Genomic DNA, 19,164 nt, shown 5'->3' with positions numbered 1-19,164 from the left:
AATACTAAAATTCCCTTTTCGACAGTTAATTGGCCATTTCGAGCATGTCCATATCGGCCAACTCTCTTGTGCTATTTTTGCTGATTCCCAGACCTTGATTACTGCTGGCACTGATTGCACCATAGCCGTTTGGTCATTCACATCGACATCTCGATCCGTCGATCTACTGCCAAAAGCCTCTCTCTTTGGTCATCGGTCACCAGTCACCGTCCTTGCTGTTTCAAGGTCATTTAGCACGATTTTATCTGCTTCCAAAGATGGTCAAGTCATGCTGTGGGATCTAAACCGACTCGAGTTTTTGAGAGAGTTATCAACTGGCCCTCCAATTAGCGTAAGATTCTATTTCCGAATTCTTGGTGACTACCCTTTGACTAACTCCACCCTTTAGTGTGCCCGGATAAATGATGTAACTGGAAATATCGCCGTTTGCCGTAGCAATATGGTTTGTCTCTATACGTTAAACGGCACTCTTCTTCTCGAAAGACCCGTCTGCGAACAGTCGGATGATAACGTCCTCTCCTGTGCTTTCTATGAAGGGGTTGGCAATGAGTGGTTAGAGCGTGAACTATTTTTTACTGGCCATCGGAAAGGACTGGTGAACGTAAGTGATCGATTCGGTGCACACTGTCTTCTTTGTTTTACCAATTATAGTTACTAATTGTGGATGATATAGATATGGAGCAAGTGCATCAGAAATGGGGTGTTTGAGCTGGATCTCGTTCGCCAGCTACATCACGTAAACACTTCGCGTGGGGATGGAGCAGCAGCTCTTGCAGGAATTACATGTGTTCTTCCCCTCTCACATGTTGTATATACGGGTGACGAGTCGGGGCAAGTTTATGAGTGGAATTGTGTGCAGCGCCGTTAGAACTTCGTGCGTATGGAGCTGCTGGTTTGCACTTTTTGTTTATATTATAGACGATTATGATTACGATAAGTGCTCATATTGTTCACAGCCATTTGATATCCAGCTCACTCTTGCAGTTAGTTTATAGAAGGTCTATTATTAAAGGTCCAACAACTACAGGAGCTGGCCAAAACCTTCTATGGAATCTCTCCTGTATACCGCCCGATTATAAACCAACACAGAGGTAGTAGTCTAAATATATGTTACCACAATCTGCATTCACGTTTTTGTCCCAAGATCGAAGCTGCTACAGTGTAGTGCCCTACCCTAGCTAAAGACGAAAATGCGATTCCTTAGTTTAATAGGATGAAAGATGTGCATTACCGCTATCGACTCTTGACAAATTACTGTATCCCACATCGAAAAGCATCGGACGTAGCCAGACACTATGGATCAAAGCTGGATTTTGTCTATGAATCCCAATTTCATATTTGCAATACGATTTCGGTGCAGTGAACCAGAGGAGTGGGTCCTAGCTGATAATGCCAAGACGACGGCGCGGCCCCTAACCTTGTCTGCATTCTCGACTATATCTCATTTACTCGGACTTTTTTTGAGGCTGTAACCTTTCCCTTTACTGCGGACATCAGCTCGTCTCTCAATATCTTTAGAAAGTTCTTCGCATTAGTACCGGAAGAACCGGAAGAGATTTCAGTGGTAACAAACTAAATTTTCGAGCTATATCCTGGCCCGGGCCAGACTCTCCACGTCTGGGTAACCTCATTGCTACCCACTGTCCATTCTATGGCGGTGACATTGATGCATCAACTCAAAGCTTGACGTCTATAGACTTTAGCGGTAGATCTCTATGCTAAAATTCCTGTAGTCAAACAAAATGTCTAGAAGAAGAGATCGATCGTTGCAGGTGCCAGGGAATCCCCCTCCCTCCATTTTTACCTTTTTACCAGTTTGTTGTCAGCCCAGGCCCTGAGTGTGAATAAATCAATCTATTAGAAAAGTTATTGGGTGTAGAAGTAGTGATTATGACGTAGAGCTGCGTTGATGACTAGCTATACTATCTGGCTTTCTGGGGGCAAGGTGCTGACATACGTGAGAATACCTCTCAATGGGTCGTGTCACAACAACAAATTCTCAGCACCGCCGGATTTAGAATCGAGACGAAAGGTCATTTGGTGGCATTACTTTGGGTGACCTTATCTAAAGGAGAAGCCTAAAGCGGAACTAATGGAATCTAAACCACTTCGCGCATACAATCAAAACAACCAGAACGACAGATGAGTGTCGGATCCTAGCAAACTATGTACCAAATTATGAGTCCTGAGGTTATGACTTCAAGATTCATCCGTATGCAGGCCTGCGTTCCTGCTAGGGCCTTTAAAAAAACATGGAAGAATAGATTGTAACTCAAAATCACCACTGAAATGATATTGCTACTCTACGCCATTGCTCATCGGCTCTTGTGAGAGCCTCAAGAGCCTAACCCGTTGGCCAGACCAACGTAGGATTTCCATTGGTATTAGATTGTCTAGAGATTGTTAAGGAAATTCAGGCCCAAATTGATTTACTTTGAGAAATAGACAATGCTCTTAGGACTCGGTCAGAGAATCAAAGGAACATTGAATCTGTAGATTTGGCCTCCATGGCACCGGGAAATCTCGGAACGTCAGCTTTTTCGTTAGAGGGCAGAATGTGATTGATATTAGTAACTAGCAACGCAATCGAACGGTCTGCAGAGTTGGTAAGAGCTATGGCCAAAGCAGCCATGGTATGTAAAAGGATGTCAGGAAATAAACAGTTGAGCGGGGAGAGTACACGAAATAGAAATTGGGGTCAACTGCTTGCTTGTATTAACTAGCTCCAACCCTCTCCGGGCTGCTCTTAGCTATACTAGCCGATATTTGTTCCAGGGCTCGCTTCTCCATATCGTTGGTCTGGTCCTGGAAGGCCCGTTACACATACACTGTGATGCAACTAGCTAGGAGATCAAATGCTAATGTTTCCAAATAGCGGTTGACTGCAGAACTAAAACCAGCGAATCAAACCTCTAGTTTCTCACTTCACCGCTTGCATATAGGCAGTTTAAAGTTTGAGCCTTCCAACCGTGTTTCCTCGAATGTGACTCTTTGTTAATTAGCGGAATACTCGGCGATGGGATATCTCGGGTCATTTGATTGTGATGGAGGCAGTATGCGGCTCCTCACGGAGTCACAGATGAGCCAGCTCGGCCATGGGAGAAAAGAGGGCAGCACCCAAGAGCTCGACGACCTCTGTTCCATTGACTTGATAGAATGTTGCTTTTCAGCCTTTAGCTACGACGCTAGTTAAAGCTGCCATCAAACTCTCGCTTTCCGGTGGCAGTCTTTTTATATCCCAAGAAATAAGCGCCGCGGAAGCTCAACCGAGACGCTTTCCGCGGGGTTACGCCTGAGAGGGAGCCCAGCCCCACCAGGGAAAAAGAGGAAGAGACTGCGAGCTGCTTAGTGAGCCAACCAGCCAAAGAGAGCTTGCCACCTCCGTCGACGTTAGGTTTATATGAACCACGGCGCCCGCTTCAGGAGTTCACCTTCATCCATCTTCCATCTCATCTGGACACAGAACGATTCTTCATCTCCATCTTCGCAGTAACAGCCGGACTGACCTGCTGAATCGACCCCGAAGCCTCCCGCGACTACACAGAACGGACAAGTTGGCGTTTCTATACGTTGTACCAAGATGTCTACCTCTCTTGATCAATTGAAGGCCTCTGGCACGGTAAGTTTTGGTGCCTTTCGTGCAATTCCTGCAATTTGCCTCCGTTGGAACTCTGGCTGATGATAGAGTAGACTGTCGTTTGCGACTCCGGTAAGACTCGAGCGGTTGAGATCATGAGTGATGAGCAATGAGGGGCCGGATGAGGGGCATTCATCCGGGTTTAGAGAACATATGGGCTAACACGAAGCTGCTGGGCTGATATAGGTGACTTTGCAAGTAAGTGATACCCATGGAAGCCGTATAGCTTGAAGCGGTACTGGTCAAGCTGTCGACGTTGATTCCGTGATATCAGTGAGTGACTAACATAAGTCTCCCAACTTGTAGCTATCGGCAAATACAAGCCTCAGGATGCTACCACCAACCCTTCCCTTATCCTCGCTGCTTCCAAGAAGCCAGAGTACGCCAAGTTGATCGATGCTGCCATCTCCTATGGCAAGCAGAATGTACGTTTGAAGCCGGCCCGCCTATCCGTGAACGATGAAATGGAACACCGAGCAGCTAACAGATATGGCAGGGCTCCAACATTGATGAACAAGTCGACGCTGCCTTGGACAGATTACTCGTTGAGTTCGGAAAGGAGATCCTCGCTATCATTCCAGGAAAGGTCTCCACCGAGGTTGATGCCCACTACTCCTTCGACACCCAGGCTTCCGTCAAGAAGGCCCTCCGCATCATCGAGGTATGTTCAAACTCCCTAAACTGAACCGATCAATTGAGGGGTAAGTACTCACTAGATGGCAGCTCTACGAGTCCGTCGGCATCAAGAAGGACAGAATCTTGATCAAGGTCGCCTCTACCTGGGAAGGTATCCAGGCAGCCCACATCTTGCAGTCCCAGCACGGTGTCAACTGCAACTTGACCCTCATGTTCTCTCTGGTTCAGGCCATCGCTGCCGCCGAGGCTGGTGCTTACCTGATCTCTCCCTTCGTCGGCCGAATTCTCGACTGGTACAAGGCTGCCATGAAGCGAGAGTACACCGCCGAGGAGGACCCAGGTGTCAAGAGCGTGCAGAACATCTTCAACTACTACAAGAAGCACGGCTACAAAACCATTGTCATGGGCGCCTCATTCCGAAACACTGGTGAAATCACCGAGCTAGCTGGATGCGACTACCTGACCATCTCCGTATGTTTTCCCTTCGTCCAGTCAGCGTCGATATCCAGGTCAAATAAAAAAAAAAAAATACTAATATGAAACTTTTTTCACTAGCCCAACCTCCTTGAGGAGCTCTACAACTCCAACGCCGCTGTGCCGAAGAAGCTCGACCCCGCCGGTGCCGCTAACCTTGACATCCCCAAGCGCAGCTACCTGAATGACGAGGCTCTCTTCCGCTTCGACTTCAACGAGGAGCAGATGGCCGTCGAGAAGCTTCGAGAAGGTATCTCCAAGTTTGCCGCTGATGCCGTCACCCTCAAGGGCATCATCAAGGAGAAGATCCAGGCCTCCGCATAAGCGAAAGCTCGATCCGCTACTTATAAATTGACGTCTTCTTTGTCCCTTTCTTTTCTCTTTTCCGCCCTTCGGTCATACGCAGAGGCGGCAGATTGACATGCGACTGCAGCGATTATATTACGAAAATGCTTTCCCTAAAATCCAAATATGTATCTAACCGAGTATGAAACCCCCTTATAGAAATGTGAACAGTTTGCAGTAGAAACTCGAAAGAACCAATCAGCGGCTTTCCCTAAACAGAAAAACTTTAAATCACGTGATATGTTTGTGTAATGAATTAGTCAGCATGAGGGGCAAGACTATTACGTCATCGGATAAAGCTGGAAGAACAAAAGTCGAAGCTGAAGTAGAAGAAGAGGAAGACGAAGACGAAGATTGAAAGCAGAAAATGAAAGAATAGACAGGCTGATAGATAGATGGCTGGTAGATAGAGAAGTTGTAGGCAATTGAAGCAGCAGTTTCTCTGTCATGTAGTCACGGGTGTCAAAAAGAGTCCTCGAGCAGCGGCATCTCGCCGGCCGCCGGGAGCGAGCAGGAAGAAAGCGATGGAGCGCAAGAAGGGCGAGGCCGGATGTTTACATGTCCACCCCCACCATCGGCCGGATTCTGCTTACGAGGGGGGAACAAACAAGGCCTTTTCCCTCATCCTCCGTCCTTTCCACCTTCTCGTCCTCTCTCGTCCTGTCCACCGACCATCAAAATATCGCCGGTTAAAGCGTCCAAGAAGGAAGAAGATCTAAACAAACACCTCCACAATGGTCAAAGCAGGTGAGCTAAGCAGCGTCGCATCTCCCGCCTCTTCCTCCATCCCTGTCGCCGCCCTGGTGAGAGAATTTGAGCAGGACTGGCTGCCGGTCTGTGACTCTCTCTTCTCTCTCCCTCGCGTACGCCAGCGTCCGCCGGCCGGTCGATTCTTGTCTCTCAAGGTAGACCCGGGGTGGAGGGAGAGAGACACGAAGACTATAAATACCTTTTAGGTTCCCGCTGAGCTGACGCCTTCTTGCGTTGTTGTTATTTGCCGAGCAGTTGCCGTCGTCCGTGGTGACTCCAACGTCAAGGGCACCGTCACCTTCGAGCAGGAGTCGGAGAACGCGCCCACCACCATCTCATGGAACATCACCGGCCATGATCCCAACGCCCAGCGTGGCTTCCACATCCACCAGTTCGGTGACAACACCAACGGCTGCACATCGGCCGGCCCTCACTGTAAGTTGTGATGCAATACTTTTTTTTTTCCTCGTTGATGTGGATGGCGTGAGGTTAGGTATAAGTATGCTGGGTGATGTGCGGCTGCTAATATATGGAGTCTAGTCAACCCCTTTGGTAAGACCCACGGTGCTCCCACCGATGAGGTCCGCCACGTTGGTGACTTGGGCAACATCACCACCGATCCTCAGGGTAACGCGGTCGGGTCCGTTCAGGACCAGCTTGTCAAGCTGATCGGTGAACACAGCGTTGTTGGCGTATGTCATTTCCCCTTCTGTAGTTCTGTACACGGCGGGCTATCATAGCTAACATGGCGTCTAGCGTACCATTGTCTGCCATGCAGGCACTGATGACCTTGGCAAAGGTGGAAACGAGGAGTCCTTGAAGACTGGCAACGCTGGTCCCCGTCCTGCCTGTGGTATGTTCTGATACTTCTTAGGCTTAGCATAGTCAAAAATATCACTAACCAGTATATATAGGTGTCATTGGTATCTCAGCTTGAGAGACCACCCATTAACGCTTGCTCCGTGCGTCTACCGATCTAGAATCGGGAGGTACGTGGCGAATAACTAGTTATATAGGGCGTAATGGGGAGAAGGAACAAAAAGAAAAAGAAAATGTGAAGTTAATACTATATAATTAATGAAGTTGATATGACAGCCACCCATCTTTTGGCATACTACTCATGAAGCGTAGAGTACAAACTATGAAGCGTTAATCATACATAGGCGCATAAACCCTGTGCGAGTGATATGCCTTGCAAGCTATCCGGATCTACGATGACACTCTTGACCCATCGTCGTCTCGTGGCCGAATAGCTAGTCTTGATTCTGCTGTCTCCAGGCGAGAAAGTCGCTGGACGTCGTGAATTTCCCGATCTGGACATTTTGCACACACCTCATCAGGAAAATCATGTGCAGAACATACAAGTTTATCTCTCAAGGTCAACTTCAACTTCAACTTCAACGACAACGCCAATTCCAACGCTGCTTCATCAACCTCAGGCGTCTCTGTCAATCGTCACGTTTGTCAGCTTGCTGTAAGCTTCATTTCAGCTTCAATTTAGCTCGTGGGTGGTACATGTTCCTGAGAGCTATACTCCGTACCTTAAGTCCGTTCCTTGCCTGATTCGAGTTGTGAGTTAGTTACGCCTCTTGAATAGTCCGAAGCAGGATCGACGCCATGCACTGATGCACCGCATATCATATCAGATAGCTCACAATGGCTCGCCGTTTTCCCCCAGACTCTATTTCAGCCAGCCGAGGCTTGGTTGATAACTATGCCTTTTTGTCAAAGCGTGGCGACTTTGTTTCGAGAGACGAGAAGGATTCTCAGCTCAACACCATAGCGGAACATTCGGCACGGATGTTCTGCAGCCACCCTAGTATGGAAGCCGTTGTACTTCGTACATACGTACAGAGCGAGGTATATATATTTTTTTCTTTTTTCTTCGCATTTACCAGAGTTGGAATACGAACCTGCCCGTACAGATACGCTGCTCTGGAACGGAGAAGTTACGGGGCTCAGCATCTTAGCAAGCGTCACATGGATCATCAGCCATCACAAACTAACGTCGAACAAGGGTATCGAAATGGCAATCAGCTCGCCTATGAAGGAGGAACAGAGACCAATCGAATCCTTCACTGCATACCAAATCTAACCAGCCTCAACGCGCCACAAAAACGGGGGCAGAAGCATGATTAAAGCTTTATGGCATGGATTCCGCTCATAAATTATGAACCTCGGGGTTCTCTTGCTTCCGAGGCCGCGCTTAATCCCTTGATTTGCCATCAACTCTCACGTCGATTGGAAAGCGTTACCACGGAGAAGGCGGTCTTTGCTCAAGTCCCACAACCAATGTCCGCATTCGCACGCGGTTTGAACATCTTTTTTTCACCTTTTCTTTTTTTTTTTTTTCCTCTCCTGGCCCTGCCCCTCTCGGGCAGTCTCTTGGGACCCAGTTTGGGTTTCGAGCAGCAAGGCCGGCCAAGGACCAAGCAAGAATCGGCTCCCAAGATTGGTCTGGACATGAATCATGAGCTGCAGAGTTCATCTACCGGCAAATACAGCGACTCAAGGACGGTTTCCGCATTTGCTTTTTTGCGCGAGAGCTTGATTGCTGGAATAATAGGTTGAAGTCTCCGCCGTCCATGCTGTCCCAGAATCGTGGGAGCTGGGACTGTCTTTTTATTCCTTTGGAGCTTTTTTTCTTGTCATACCTTGGGCTGATAAACTATTTTTGAAGGAGCAAGGGAACCGGAACCGCACACACACACTCTGGCCGGTGCTCATCCATGACTTGCAGACATCCAACGTGTTGCTGCATGCCTTCCATACCAACAAATATATAATTTTACCCTTGCTGTTCTAATTTCTTCGGTCCTTGCGTCAAGAAACGGGCCCAGGCTTAGTGATCAGCATCCTGACAATATCCGCCAGGTATTTCACACCTTCGAAAGGACGGCCGATTCTTTCCCTGACACACTCTACTCCCTGGGGAGAAGAAGGCCTCGGGATACAAATTTCTGGGTGTCACATACTGAGGGACAGTCTTCCTGCGACACTAATCTAACCAGCCAATAGTCAGCAACACAACTATATAGCAACTAGACCGGATTCTGCACGATATAGAGGGACTCAGCTTCCAAAGAATGCCATCACCCTCAAAACGGTGGTAATGGACCCTCGCAACGTCCCAATCCCCAGCTTCCCGGCTCCTGTCGTGGACGGAGATGATGTCCTATATGCGCTTCAGAGACGTCAACAGACATGGGCGTTCCCGAGGCAAAGTGACGCCCCTCCAGGTTTCAGCCAACTGCATCATCCGCAACAGCAACAGCAACCGGAAGAGCAGCTTTCTCATTTCTCGGCTGCCCGCCAGCCATTCTCTATTTCCTCTATCCACCCTCCTATCCAGGCCACTCCTGCCCTGGAGCCTCCAACTCCGCCGCGACGGCAGTCGGTAGCTCAGTTACCTCTACCTCCGAAGCGGTCATCCATAGCTCAGGGAAGGAGAGATTCGACAAAGGGTACTGGATCAAACTATACGTTGGCATGTCTTAATTGCCGCTCTAAGAAGATAAAGTGCCTGCTCGAAGAGGGAGGCTGCAAGAAATGCAAGAAACTTGGAATCCCCTGCCCAGGCCCTGAGGTGGACGAACGCAAACGCCCCTCCTCCAAGAGACACATTCGCGAGTTACACCAACGCATCCACGACTTAGAAGCTGCTCTGAAGCAGAGCGAGGCCCTACGCAAAGCTCAGGCACAAAATTTCCATACAATTCGCGGGATTGCGCAGTTCTCCCCACCGGAATCTCCGGTATCCCTGCTCCGGCAGAAGGTGCCGGATAACATCATCGCACGTCTTTGCGATGGGCGATACCAGCTAAATTATGACTCTAACGGACAGCTGCGATATTTCGGTCCAACCTCCAGTTTACACCTGACTGATACAGTGGCAACATCTATCGTTCGGTCTTGGGGAGAATACCCAACTACTAACCCCAAGATTGAGGTTTGCGAGATCGATGCCGAAACCCAAGAGTACTTGCTGAACCTTTACTGGAAGTTTCAACACACCGAGCTTCAAGTCCTTCACAAAGATGCATTCCTTCGTGATATGGCAACGGGTCAGACAAAGTTTTACAGCAAAGCGCTTTTGTACTGTATCATGGCCTGTGCCGCTCGCATTTCACATAGGCCTGAGATCCGTGCGATGGTTTTGACGCCCGGACTCTCGGCATCTGATGAACTCCCGCCTCTATTCGCTGCTGCATCGAAACTTGTGGATGAGGAGTTGAAACACCCGCAAATCACAACCATCCAGTGTTTGTTACTGTTATCAGTGATTTATTGTGCTTTCTCCCAGGACACAAAAGGCTGGGTTTTGACAGGTATGTTTTCTTGTCGATGACAGGGGACACAAAGGATAAATGGTTTAACTGATGACCCGCTTTCAGGGACTGCATGCCGATTGGCTATAGATTTGGGTTTACATCGTGATTGCTCGTCCTTCACAGACAAGTTCTCCCCAATGGACATCGAGGCACGCTCGATTGCATTTTGGGGTTGCGTCATATTCGACAGGTAAAACCCCCTGCACTATTGACGTACTTTTGTTATAAACATAGCATGCTAACGTTCTTTACGCAGGCTATGGTCGCTCTACCTTGGCCGCCAGTATTGTTTAAGGCTTGACGGAGAAGTGACAGTACCTCGACCAGCTGCGACGGCAGCTGTGAGCGGGATGATAGCAACATGGGAAGCCCGATTAGCTGATGCATGGAGCAGCTTACTCGAAATCGTCGGGTTCATCTGTGAAGCTTTGTTAGTACCCGCTAGCCAACTATTCCAGTTTTTCCTCAAGCAAGGGGCTAACTGAACTGAACAGAAATCAAAATAAATGTACTATGAGTCGGGTCAACGAGCTGGGTGACCGTCTCAAGACGTGGTACAGCGGGCTTGACCCGTCACTGCAATACCAAAGCAATTCACCGCCCTCAGTCTCAGTTATGCAGTATGGCGCCCTTTCCCCCGCCTGGTACAATTGTCGGGCGATAAATTTCACATACTTACGGTTTGTAGCATGCAGTATTGTGCCGCGGTCATCTTACTCTATCGGCCTCTCGCGAATTTCGGCGTAGAAGCGTCGGAAAGAAGCGATTACTCATCCCAATTCCGCCTCATCTGTGTCAAACATGCCATGGATGCCACTCGATACATGGAAGACTACCGAGCCAACTATGGCAACGCAACCACTCTCAGCGGTATAAGTCTGCACATAATATCGACTGTCTCAACAACGCTTATCGCCGATATAACAGAAAGACGGAATTCAGATGTCAGCAGGGAGTTCCACTGTCTGATAGTATGTGTCCGCACATTACTCGAGCTGGAACAAACCTACCTCGTGGCTTTGCAAGTCCGCAAAGTGATTGAGGTTGTTATTCGGATATGTAACCTTGAAAACCACGAGTTACAGGTTGCTTCACTATTACCCGAGGGCCTCCATATCGGAGCTTCGTATACACCTACACCATCTGCTGGACAGACAGAAAGCTCTCAAGATGAGGACACCAGAGGCACAAAACAAGACGCAGACTCGAGTATCATACTACAACGATTCCGTGGTGCTGCTCCACCTCCGCCCATCACCACTGATACGATATCAATAGAACAGCCCTATCTGGCCATGGCGTATAACCCCTTTCCGCTTCTTGATGGGATGCAAGTACATCCTCATCCGTCGACGATGCCGGGGGATATACATACTACGTACCCATGTACTCAATGATTGTTACGTTTTAACGAGCATTCAAAAATCACGTTACTGTTTTTCTCTTATACCTCATGGTGTATGGACGGGAGGGTACGTTTTGAGGCGTTTAATAAGCGAGCTGGATAGCATATCGGAGGACTTCTTATTCTTTTACCTACCACACCCCCCATCCATCCATCCATCCATTCGTCCGTCCTTCCAATCTGGCGGTTAGCGTTCAGCCTACGAGAAATATGCCATATACATTATTCCTAATCAACTATTGAGCTAGATTCTTGTTTTATAGTTCTTTTCTTCCTTTTTCTCTTTTCTTTGTCTCTCTACTTTAACGACAGATATACATGCTGACTGTTTTTCCTTTTTTTTTTCTCTTTACACGGGAGGCGTTGTGATTTCTAATGAATAATACCCCCCCTTCGCATAAGGCTGTTAATATAGCAGTTTATCAAATCACAAGTCCTCAAGACAAGACAAAGCCAAGATTCCTCTAACTCCGGTATTGTAGAGCCTGATGACATCGCGTACCAAGCATTCTTGATAACGCCATTCATCCCGTTATACGATGTTGTTCGACCGACAGGGGTTGCGGCGGCTGTGACAGCAGCACGGACGAAGCGGAGATGGATTAAAGTGTCAGCACCCTTGAAGCTGTTATTAAAACGGCCACGGGATGGCTTCCTTCAGAGCTTCGATCGGCCGACGATGCACATGAACAAGGCTGAAATGGCTAGATAGTATTTGCAGCCGGTGTAACTGGCTTAGTTTTGGGAGGTCGAATTTTTATATTGACCCATTTGGTCCAGACTGAAGAAGCTTCAGGGCTGCGAAATACTCTGTGCCAGTGCTATCCTTAGACTTATTCCATATAGACTAGGTATGAGTCCCGAATAAAGGCCGTCTCTACCAGCTATCAGACTCTGTTACCGGCCTAAGACATCATGGCTGCTCTTGTCCCCTAAGCAAATGGCCATAGGTCACTGGGTCTGTTGTCACTGGGTATCATTTTCAAATAAATAAATAAATAAACAGCAGCATTTAAGTAGTCTTATACATCATGGATGAAGCTGTTGACAACGATGTTGATGCTGCTGGCGGCGGTCGTTGTTAGCGATGTGGCTTGACCCCGGATTTCCCTCTGCCCCATCCCTGCAAGTTAACAAGTTCGTTGCGGGCCAGACAAAAAAGGCCAAACACACAAATCACCAAAACGTGGTCACTTTAACACTGACGACTACACAACATCTTCCCCCGGCTTCACCCCCCCCCCCTAGAAGCTCTATCTCGACTCAGCGAGCCTCTGCTTTGCTCCTCTTTCCTAGACTTATTGTTATCCTATTTAAATAAAAAAAAAAAAAAAAAAAGAAACAAGCCACTGCTCGCCAGCTATTTTCTCCCCTTGCACACGCCACAATGCCTCTTTTGGAAGCCCGAGTCAAGAGCGTCTTGTCAGGGGACACAGTGGTGCTCACCCACGTCTCGAATCCAGCCCAGGAACGCATCTTGAGCCTGGCCTATGTCTCTGCTCCGAGACTGAAGCGAGAAGGGGACGAGGTGAGCTCTTCGTTTTGCTATTAATTTACCAGCAAGCGTTTGTTGAATATGCTAGCTGTCTGTACAACAACACACCTGGACAAGCTGCAGAACTACGCCTCTTCCCCTACATACATAATCTATTTCAAGACTGGCTGCTGATCCAATATTGTCTTCCACTAGCCGTTTGCGTTCCAATCTCGGGAATTCTTGCGTGAGCTTCTCGTCGGCAAGGTAGTACAGTTCCAGGTTCTGTATGCCATCCCCACCGGCGCCAAAAGGGAGTACGGAATCGTGAAGGTTCCCGGTGCCAATGGCAAGGAGTTACCAGAGCTCTGTGTCTCTGAAGGCTGGGCCAAGGTTCGAGAAGATGCTGGCAGACGAGACGAGAGCGAGGATGCAGCGGTGCTGCTGAACAGCCTGAGGGAGCTCGAGTCTCATGCCAAGTCGGAGTCGAAGGGCGTCTGGGCGGGAGACGATAAGATTAATATGGCGTATGAGGTGAAAGATCCACAGGAGCTGCTTGATAGCTTGAAGGGGACTCCAATTGATTCCGTGGTGGAAAAGGTCCTGAGCGGTGACAGGTTCCTGATTCGGCTGCTTATCTCTCCCAAGAAGCATGTGCAGACACTGGTGGTTGCAGCTGGCATTCGTGCTCCAGCTACCAAACGGGTGAACCCGTCTGATGGATCAGAGCAACCGGGCGAGCCATATGGTGACCAGGCACAGATGTTTGTTGAAATGAGACTTTTGCAGAGAAAGGTCAAAGTCACATTACTCGGACTGACACCCCAGAACCAGCTCGTGGGTACCGTTCTACATCCTGTTGGAAATATTGCCAAGTTCCTTCTGGAGGCTGGTCTCGCAAGATGTGCGGACCACCATTCTACGCTGCTGGGAGCCGATATGGCTATCCTTAGACAGGCAGAGAAGTCCGCCAAGGATGCTCGCAAGGGGCTATTTACTAGCCACGTTGCTCCCAAAGCTGCGGCTGCGGCTGCAGATACTGATCTAGTGGTTAGCAGGATTTTGAACGCGGATACTATATTTCTGAGAAATAAAGCTGGTGTTGAGAAGAAGATAAGTCTGAGCAGTATTAGACAGCCAAAGCCATCAGACCCTAAGCAGGCGCCATTTGGAGCAGATGCCAAAGAGTTCCTCCGGAAAAAGCTGATTGGCAAGCACGTCAAAGTCACCATCAACGGAAAGAAGCCTGCCTCTGAAGGATTTGAGGAACGAGAGGTTGGTACCGTTTTGGTTGGCAATGCCAATGTGGCCGTCAGTCTGGTAGAGGCTGGCTATGCGTCTGTCATCCGGCACCGTAGGGACGACGATGACCGATCCCCCGACTATGATGCTCTCCTGCTCGCCGAAGAGAAGGCACAGAAGGAGGAGAAAGGCATGTGGTCTCCCAAGCCTCCCAAGGTCAAGCAGTTCCAGGATTACTCCGAGAGCGTCCAGAAGGCCAAGATGGAATGTTCTGTCCTTCAGAGACAAAAGAAGGTCTCTGGTGTGGTAGACTTTGTCAAGTCTGGATCGCGTTTCACTGTCCTGATACCACGAGACAATGCTAAGCTCACCTTTGTCCTTTCTGGAATCCGGGCGCCCAAGTCTGCAAGGAACGCTAATGAGAAGTCCGAGCCCTTTGGACAGGAGGCCCACGACTTTGCTAACCGTAGATGCATGCAGAGAGACGTCGAGATTGACGTTGAGACTATTGACAAGGTTGGTGGCTTTATCGGAACCCTCTACGTCAACAGGGAGAACTTTGCCAAATTGCTAGTGGAGGAAGGTCTTGCAACAGTCCACGCCTACTCCGCCGAGCAGTCTGGCCATGGAATGGAACTGTTTGCAGCCGAGAAGAAGGCAAAGGAGGCCAGAAAGGGTCTCTGGCGCGACTGGGATCCCAGTCAGGATGTAGAGGACGATGAAGGCGCTCCGGCAGCCACTGGTGGCGCTGCTGGAGCTAGCACGGAGGCACCTGCACGAGGACGAGATTACCGTGACGTGATGCTCACACACGTTGATGAGGATGGCAAGTTGAAACTACAGCAGATTGGAGCCGGCACCACTGGTCTCACAGAGCTGATGGACTCTTTCCGAGCGTTCCACATCAACAAGGCCAACGACAAGCCACTTGATGGTCCACCCAAGGCTGGAGACCTGGTTGCTGCTCGATTTTCGGAGGATAACGAGTGGTACCGTGCTAAGGTCCGACGCAACGACCGAGAAGCCAAGGCGTCTGATGTCGTGTATATCGACTACGGCAACTCGGAGAGGGTCCCATGGTCAAGACTACGGCCGCTTGCTCCCCAGTTCTCCCAGCAGAAGCTGAAGCCGCAGGCGGTTGATGCTGCTATGTCTTTCTTGCAGTTCCCTGCCTCCCCGGAGTACCTCAAGGACGCCATACACTTCCTGGCCAGCCAGACGGTCGACCGGGAGCTGGTAGCCAACGTCGACCACACCGCTGACGGTGTCTTATACGTCACTCTGTTGGATGCCTCTGCCTCTCAGAACCTGGAGCAGAGCATCAACGCCGAGGTGGTGCGTGAGGGTCTGGCGATGGTCCCTCGCAAGCTGAAGCCGTGGGAGCGTGCATGCGTCGATACGCTGGCCAACCTTCGCAAGCTGGAGGATGAAGCAAAGCAGGAGAGAAGAGGAATGTGGGAATACGGTGACATCACTGAGGATTAAATCAGTTAATGTCGTTTTTTCGTATATATATATACACTCTATTGCAGAGTATTTGGAAAAGGGGTATCGAAAAAAAAAAAAAAGAAAAAAGAAAAAAAAAAACAATAATAAAAAATAAACTACATCTAACCACTGCATAGCGAGAATGATGTCACAGTATAATGCTTCTCCGAACTCCTCCCGTATGCACTCTCTCCATAGTTCTACCATAGTTCCATAGCTCTCCCACGTCTACTAGGATCTCCCCCTCCAGCCTGGCCGGGCTTTGTGGCGTCGGCGTTGTGATACCTAGCCCCTGACCCCAGGGCCAGCCTCCAACTCCCGGGACTGCAGGCCAGCAGTGAGAGTCCCTGGCGATGACTCTGCCTCCCGTCGTATAACACGCGCTCGACGGAGCCATCCTCTGCCCACCGGCTACCCGCTCGCCGGCTACCTGACCAGCCTGATCAACCCAACCGTGGATCCCAGCCTCAACCCTAGAGGTTAAGTTACATAAGGCGCTGAAGTGTGGAATGGAGCCGTGGCTTCCGGACGAAAAAAGAGCCGTCGGTACCAGCAGGCTTGCGACTCCGAGATTCTTCTCTCTCTCTCCTTCTCATACTTAAATGACCGGCATCGCGAATCCCTGACCCGACCGGCCCTGTCTGTCTGTCTGTCCGCCTGTCCAGCCTGTTTATGTACTTGTCTGGCTTGTACCGCCGGCCGCTGTCGAGCCCGCCCTATATCACCCAAGAGCTATTAACTACACCAGCATGTCCCTCGAAGACACGACAAACACGGCCAAGCAGCCGCCGCAGCTCGACAAGCAGGAGACCAACCAGTCAACGGCGAGCGCTGGCACGTCCGATCCCCTGTCCGGCCATCTGAACCATCTGTCCGAGAAGCAGGCGGAGGCTCTCGAGGCCTTTAAGCAGCAGTGCGTAGAGCGCAACATATATACGCCGGCCAAGGACGGCCAGGCGGCGAGCCACGACGACTCGACTTTGCTGTACGTGCAAACTGGGGGGGAGAACAAGCAGAATGGAATGAAAAGAGGATAGCTGACAGTTGTCTAGACGGTTCCTCCGGGCTCGCAGGTTCGATGTTAACGGCGCCCTGGGCCAGTTCCAGGCGACGGAGGACTGGCGCCGGGACAACGAGATCAATAAGCTGTACGAGAACTTCGACGTAGACTCGTACGAAGAAGCTCGCAAAGTGGTCAGTTACTACAGGTGTGTTTTCCTTCTGGGACCGGCAGAGGCTGATATATATATGTGGCATTGGGTCAACAGTATCCGCAATGGACCGGACGACGAGATCGCAGAGGCATACCGATCTATGTCTACACCATCAAGGATCTAAATAGCAAGAACATGACGGCCTACTCCTCGTCTGCAGCTACTACCGCTACCTCAGCGACACATACTTCGTCGAAGGTGCCGGCGCGTCTTCTCCGTCTCTTTGCGCTGTACGAGAACATGGTTCGGTTTGTGCTGCCACTGAGCTCACGCCTGAGCCGGCCACACCCAGAGGTGCCTATAGTCAATACCACGAATATTGTTGATATAACCGGAGTTGGCTTGAAGCAGTTCTGGAATTTGAAGGGTCATATGCAGGACGCAAGCACCTTGGCTACTGCACATTACCCCGAGACCCTTGATAGAATATTTGTAAGTCTGTTCACCTGACGATTGGTATACGAGACGCCCTGTTTGCTAACTACTACTACCAGATTATTGGCGCTCCTGTCTTCTTCCCCACAGTCTGGGGCTGGATAAAGCGCTGGTTTGACCCTGGCACAACGTCAAAGATATTCATACTCACTGCCGCCGAGGTGCAGAAGACGCTCTCCTCGTTTATGGATGAAGAGAATATCCCGAAGCGGTACGGAGGCAAGCTTGACTGGGACTTCGGCGACATGCCGAACCTGGATGAAGAAGCGAGAGCCCTCGTTGGCTCCGTGGAGAGAGTCGGCCCGTACGCTGACCAGCCGGAGGACAGCGAAGGCGCCGCCACACAGGATGTAGCAACCAGAAAGGCCAACTTCGTCAAGGGCCCAGTTGTAATCCACGACGACAAGATAGACATCTACGGCAGCGTCAAGGGGGAGACCAGACGGAAGACTCTCCCGCTGTCCGCCAGCTTGAACGGGAAGCAAAACACCGAGCCTACGGAACAGGAGTCAAGCGGGACCTCTGATGCCACCACTGCCGAGCTGTCCAAAGACCTGGAGAAGGCCGCTCTGTCTCGTAGTGAGAATGAACCCCCAACCGCCAGCGTCACTGCTCATGTGTGAAGCCGAGCCGTCTTCTCTCTCTCTTTTTTTTTTTTTTTTTTAGCTGTCTACACGGGCATCTCCCCCATCCGTCTATAAATAATAATGATCTCCATTCACTCCCTCCCGCCCTTTATGTTTTCCCCCGGAAAGAGAAATACCCCGTTGCTTGCTCTTCCGGAACATGATACGGATGTCCGTTTGTACCTACATCTAGCGTTTCGTTGGGCTGTTGTCTGCGTGTATATACCTTCTATACTACTATATACATGAATTGGTCGGCATATCTCCTGCACCACATCCTGAGCATATGCTTCCTGGTCCGGCAGCAACGATATAAGACGAATAATAGGGGCTTCATCTCAGGTCTGGGGGAGCCAAAAAGCAATTTCAACTCGCTGATGTTTTCTTTTGCTGCTGGTCGGGATGAAAATGACCAAAAATCAATGTGATTAAATAGATTAAAAAATAAATAAAAAAATAAAATAAAATAAAATACGACAAAAATTCCTTTTTTATTACCGGCGAAGATGACCAGTTCCTCCTGTCTCTTATTTTATATTTTTTATTATTTTATTTCTCTGCCGTGATCCTGGCCAGGGGATTTCTTTTTATTTTTTTATTTTTTATTTTTTGCCTTTTCATCGCAGGGAAAAAAAAAAGCGATTTTTTTTTTATTTTTTTTTTTTTATTCTTCTTTATTTTAGGCGAATTTTTTTTTTTTTTTTTTTTTATTCCTCCCTTTTTATATAACGAAACAACGCGGGCTCCTCGCGACTGTTCTTTTCTGCTCTTCCTATACTGCTATCACTGCTATTCTGTGCTCTGTCTGTCCCACGAGCCCGGCCACCTTCTCGCCGGCAGATCGCGTTGGATCCAGCTTGCAACTACTTACTAGCTAGTAGCTTCACTCAAGTTTACTGACTTTATTCTGTGCGCGCCAGCACCAGCAGCGATGGCGGACGACGCAGCAGCTACACCCGCGCGAGGACGCGGTCGACCACCCAAAGCCGGCGGCTCAGCGACGCCCAAGGGTGCAGCTTCGACGACTGCTGACGGGCAGCCCAGAAAGCGAGGCCGTCCGCCGAAGAATGGCGGCCCAGTGACGCCAAAGCCGGTCGTGCTGGATGC

The 19,164-nt window shown here is 49.6% G+C and overlaps 7 protein-coding genes across 7 annotated transcripts; all 7 read left to right on the top strand.

Moving 5' to 3' along the window:
• Positions 1-268: 268 nt before the first annotated feature.
• TERG_12136 (uncharacterized protein) lies at positions 269-658 on the top strand (the record flags this gene model as incomplete). Its single annotated transcript, XM_003235233.2, has 2 exons — positions 269-331; positions 389-658. The coding sequence occupies 2 exons, from the start codon at positions 269-271 to the stop codon at positions 656-658; spliced, it is 333 nt and encodes a 110-aa protein (XP_003235281.2).
• Positions 659-3,580: 2,922 nt separating this feature from the next.
• On the top strand, positions 3,581-5,071 carry TERG_04336 (transaldolase; the record flags this gene model as incomplete). Its single annotated transcript, XM_003235232.1, has 7 exons — positions 3,581-3,619; positions 3,691-3,709; positions 3,824-3,835; positions 3,944-4,062; positions 4,134-4,298; positions 4,361-4,744; positions 4,829-5,071. 7 exons carry the CDS (start codon positions 3,581-3,583, stop codon positions 5,069-5,071), a joined length of 981 nt encoding a protein of 326 aa, XP_003235280.1.
• Positions 5,072-5,826: 755 nt separating this feature from the next.
• Positions 5,827-6,779, top strand: TERG_04335 (superoxide dismutase [Cu-Zn]; the record flags this gene model as incomplete). The annotated part of the gene is made up of 5 exons (XM_047748237.1): positions 5,827-5,997; positions 6,049-6,277; positions 6,383-6,534; positions 6,599-6,695; positions 6,757-6,779. The coding sequence occupies 5 exons, from the start codon at positions 5,827-5,829 to the stop codon at positions 6,777-6,779; spliced, it is 672 nt and encodes a 223-aa protein (XP_047604214.1).
• Positions 6,780-7,498: 719 nt separating this feature from the next.
• TERG_12135 (uncharacterized protein) lies at positions 7,499-7,937 on the top strand (the record flags this gene model as incomplete). The annotated part of the gene is made up of 2 exons (XM_047751140.1): positions 7,499-7,682; positions 7,741-7,937. 2 exons carry the CDS (start codon positions 7,499-7,501, stop codon positions 7,935-7,937), a joined length of 381 nt encoding a protein of 126 aa, XP_047606251.1.
• Positions 7,938-8,954: 1,017 nt separating this feature from the next.
• Positions 8,955-11,570, top strand: TERG_04334 (uncharacterized protein; the record flags this gene model as incomplete). The annotated part of the gene is made up of 5 exons (XM_003235230.1): positions 8,955-10,170; positions 10,237-10,363; positions 10,430-10,603; positions 10,668-10,793; positions 10,862-11,570. 5 exons carry the CDS (start codon positions 8,955-8,957, stop codon positions 11,568-11,570), a joined length of 2,352 nt encoding a protein of 783 aa, XP_003235278.1.
• A 1,232-nt stretch (positions 11,571-12,802) lies between these two features.
• TERG_04333 (uncharacterized protein) lies at positions 12,803-15,855 on the top strand. The gene is made up of 2 exons (XM_003235229.2): positions 12,803-13,106; positions 13,269-15,855. Exons 1-2 carry the CDS (start codon positions 12,966-12,968, stop codon positions 15,777-15,779), a joined length of 2,652 nt encoding a protein of 883 aa, XP_003235277.1. The 5' UTR covers positions 12,803-12,965; the 3' UTR covers positions 15,780-15,855.
• A 601-nt stretch (positions 15,856-16,456) lies between these two features.
• Positions 16,457-18,054, top strand: TERG_04332 (uncharacterized protein; the record flags this gene model as incomplete). The annotated part of the gene is made up of 4 exons (XM_003235228.2): positions 16,457-16,767; positions 16,835-16,976; positions 17,051-17,428; positions 17,491-18,054. Exons 1-4 carry the CDS (start codon positions 16,532-16,534, stop codon positions 18,052-18,054), a joined length of 1,320 nt encoding a protein of 439 aa, XP_003235276.1. The 5' UTR covers positions 16,457-16,531.
• Between the last annotated feature and the right edge of the window lie 1,110 nt (positions 18,055-19,164).

This window comes from Trichophyton rubrum (assembly GCF_000151425.1).
Source record: "Trichophyton rubrum CBS 118892 genomic scaffold supercont2.4, whole genome shotgun sequence".
NCBI lineage: Eukaryota > Fungi > Ascomycota > Eurotiomycetes > Onygenales > Arthrodermataceae > Trichophyton > Trichophyton rubrum.
This window is presented reverse-complemented; position numbering and strand designations above follow the sequence as displayed.

Coding starts and splice junctions, on each gene's coding strand:
- TERG_04333 (XM_003235229.2), top strand. CDS start 12,966: ATGCCTCTTTTGGAAGCCCGAGTCAAGAGCGTCTTGTCAGGGGACACA. Junction 13,107..13,268: donor TGAAGCGAGAAGGGGACGAG/GTGAGCTCTTCG, acceptor GTCTTCCACTAG/CCGTTTGCGTTCCAATCTCG.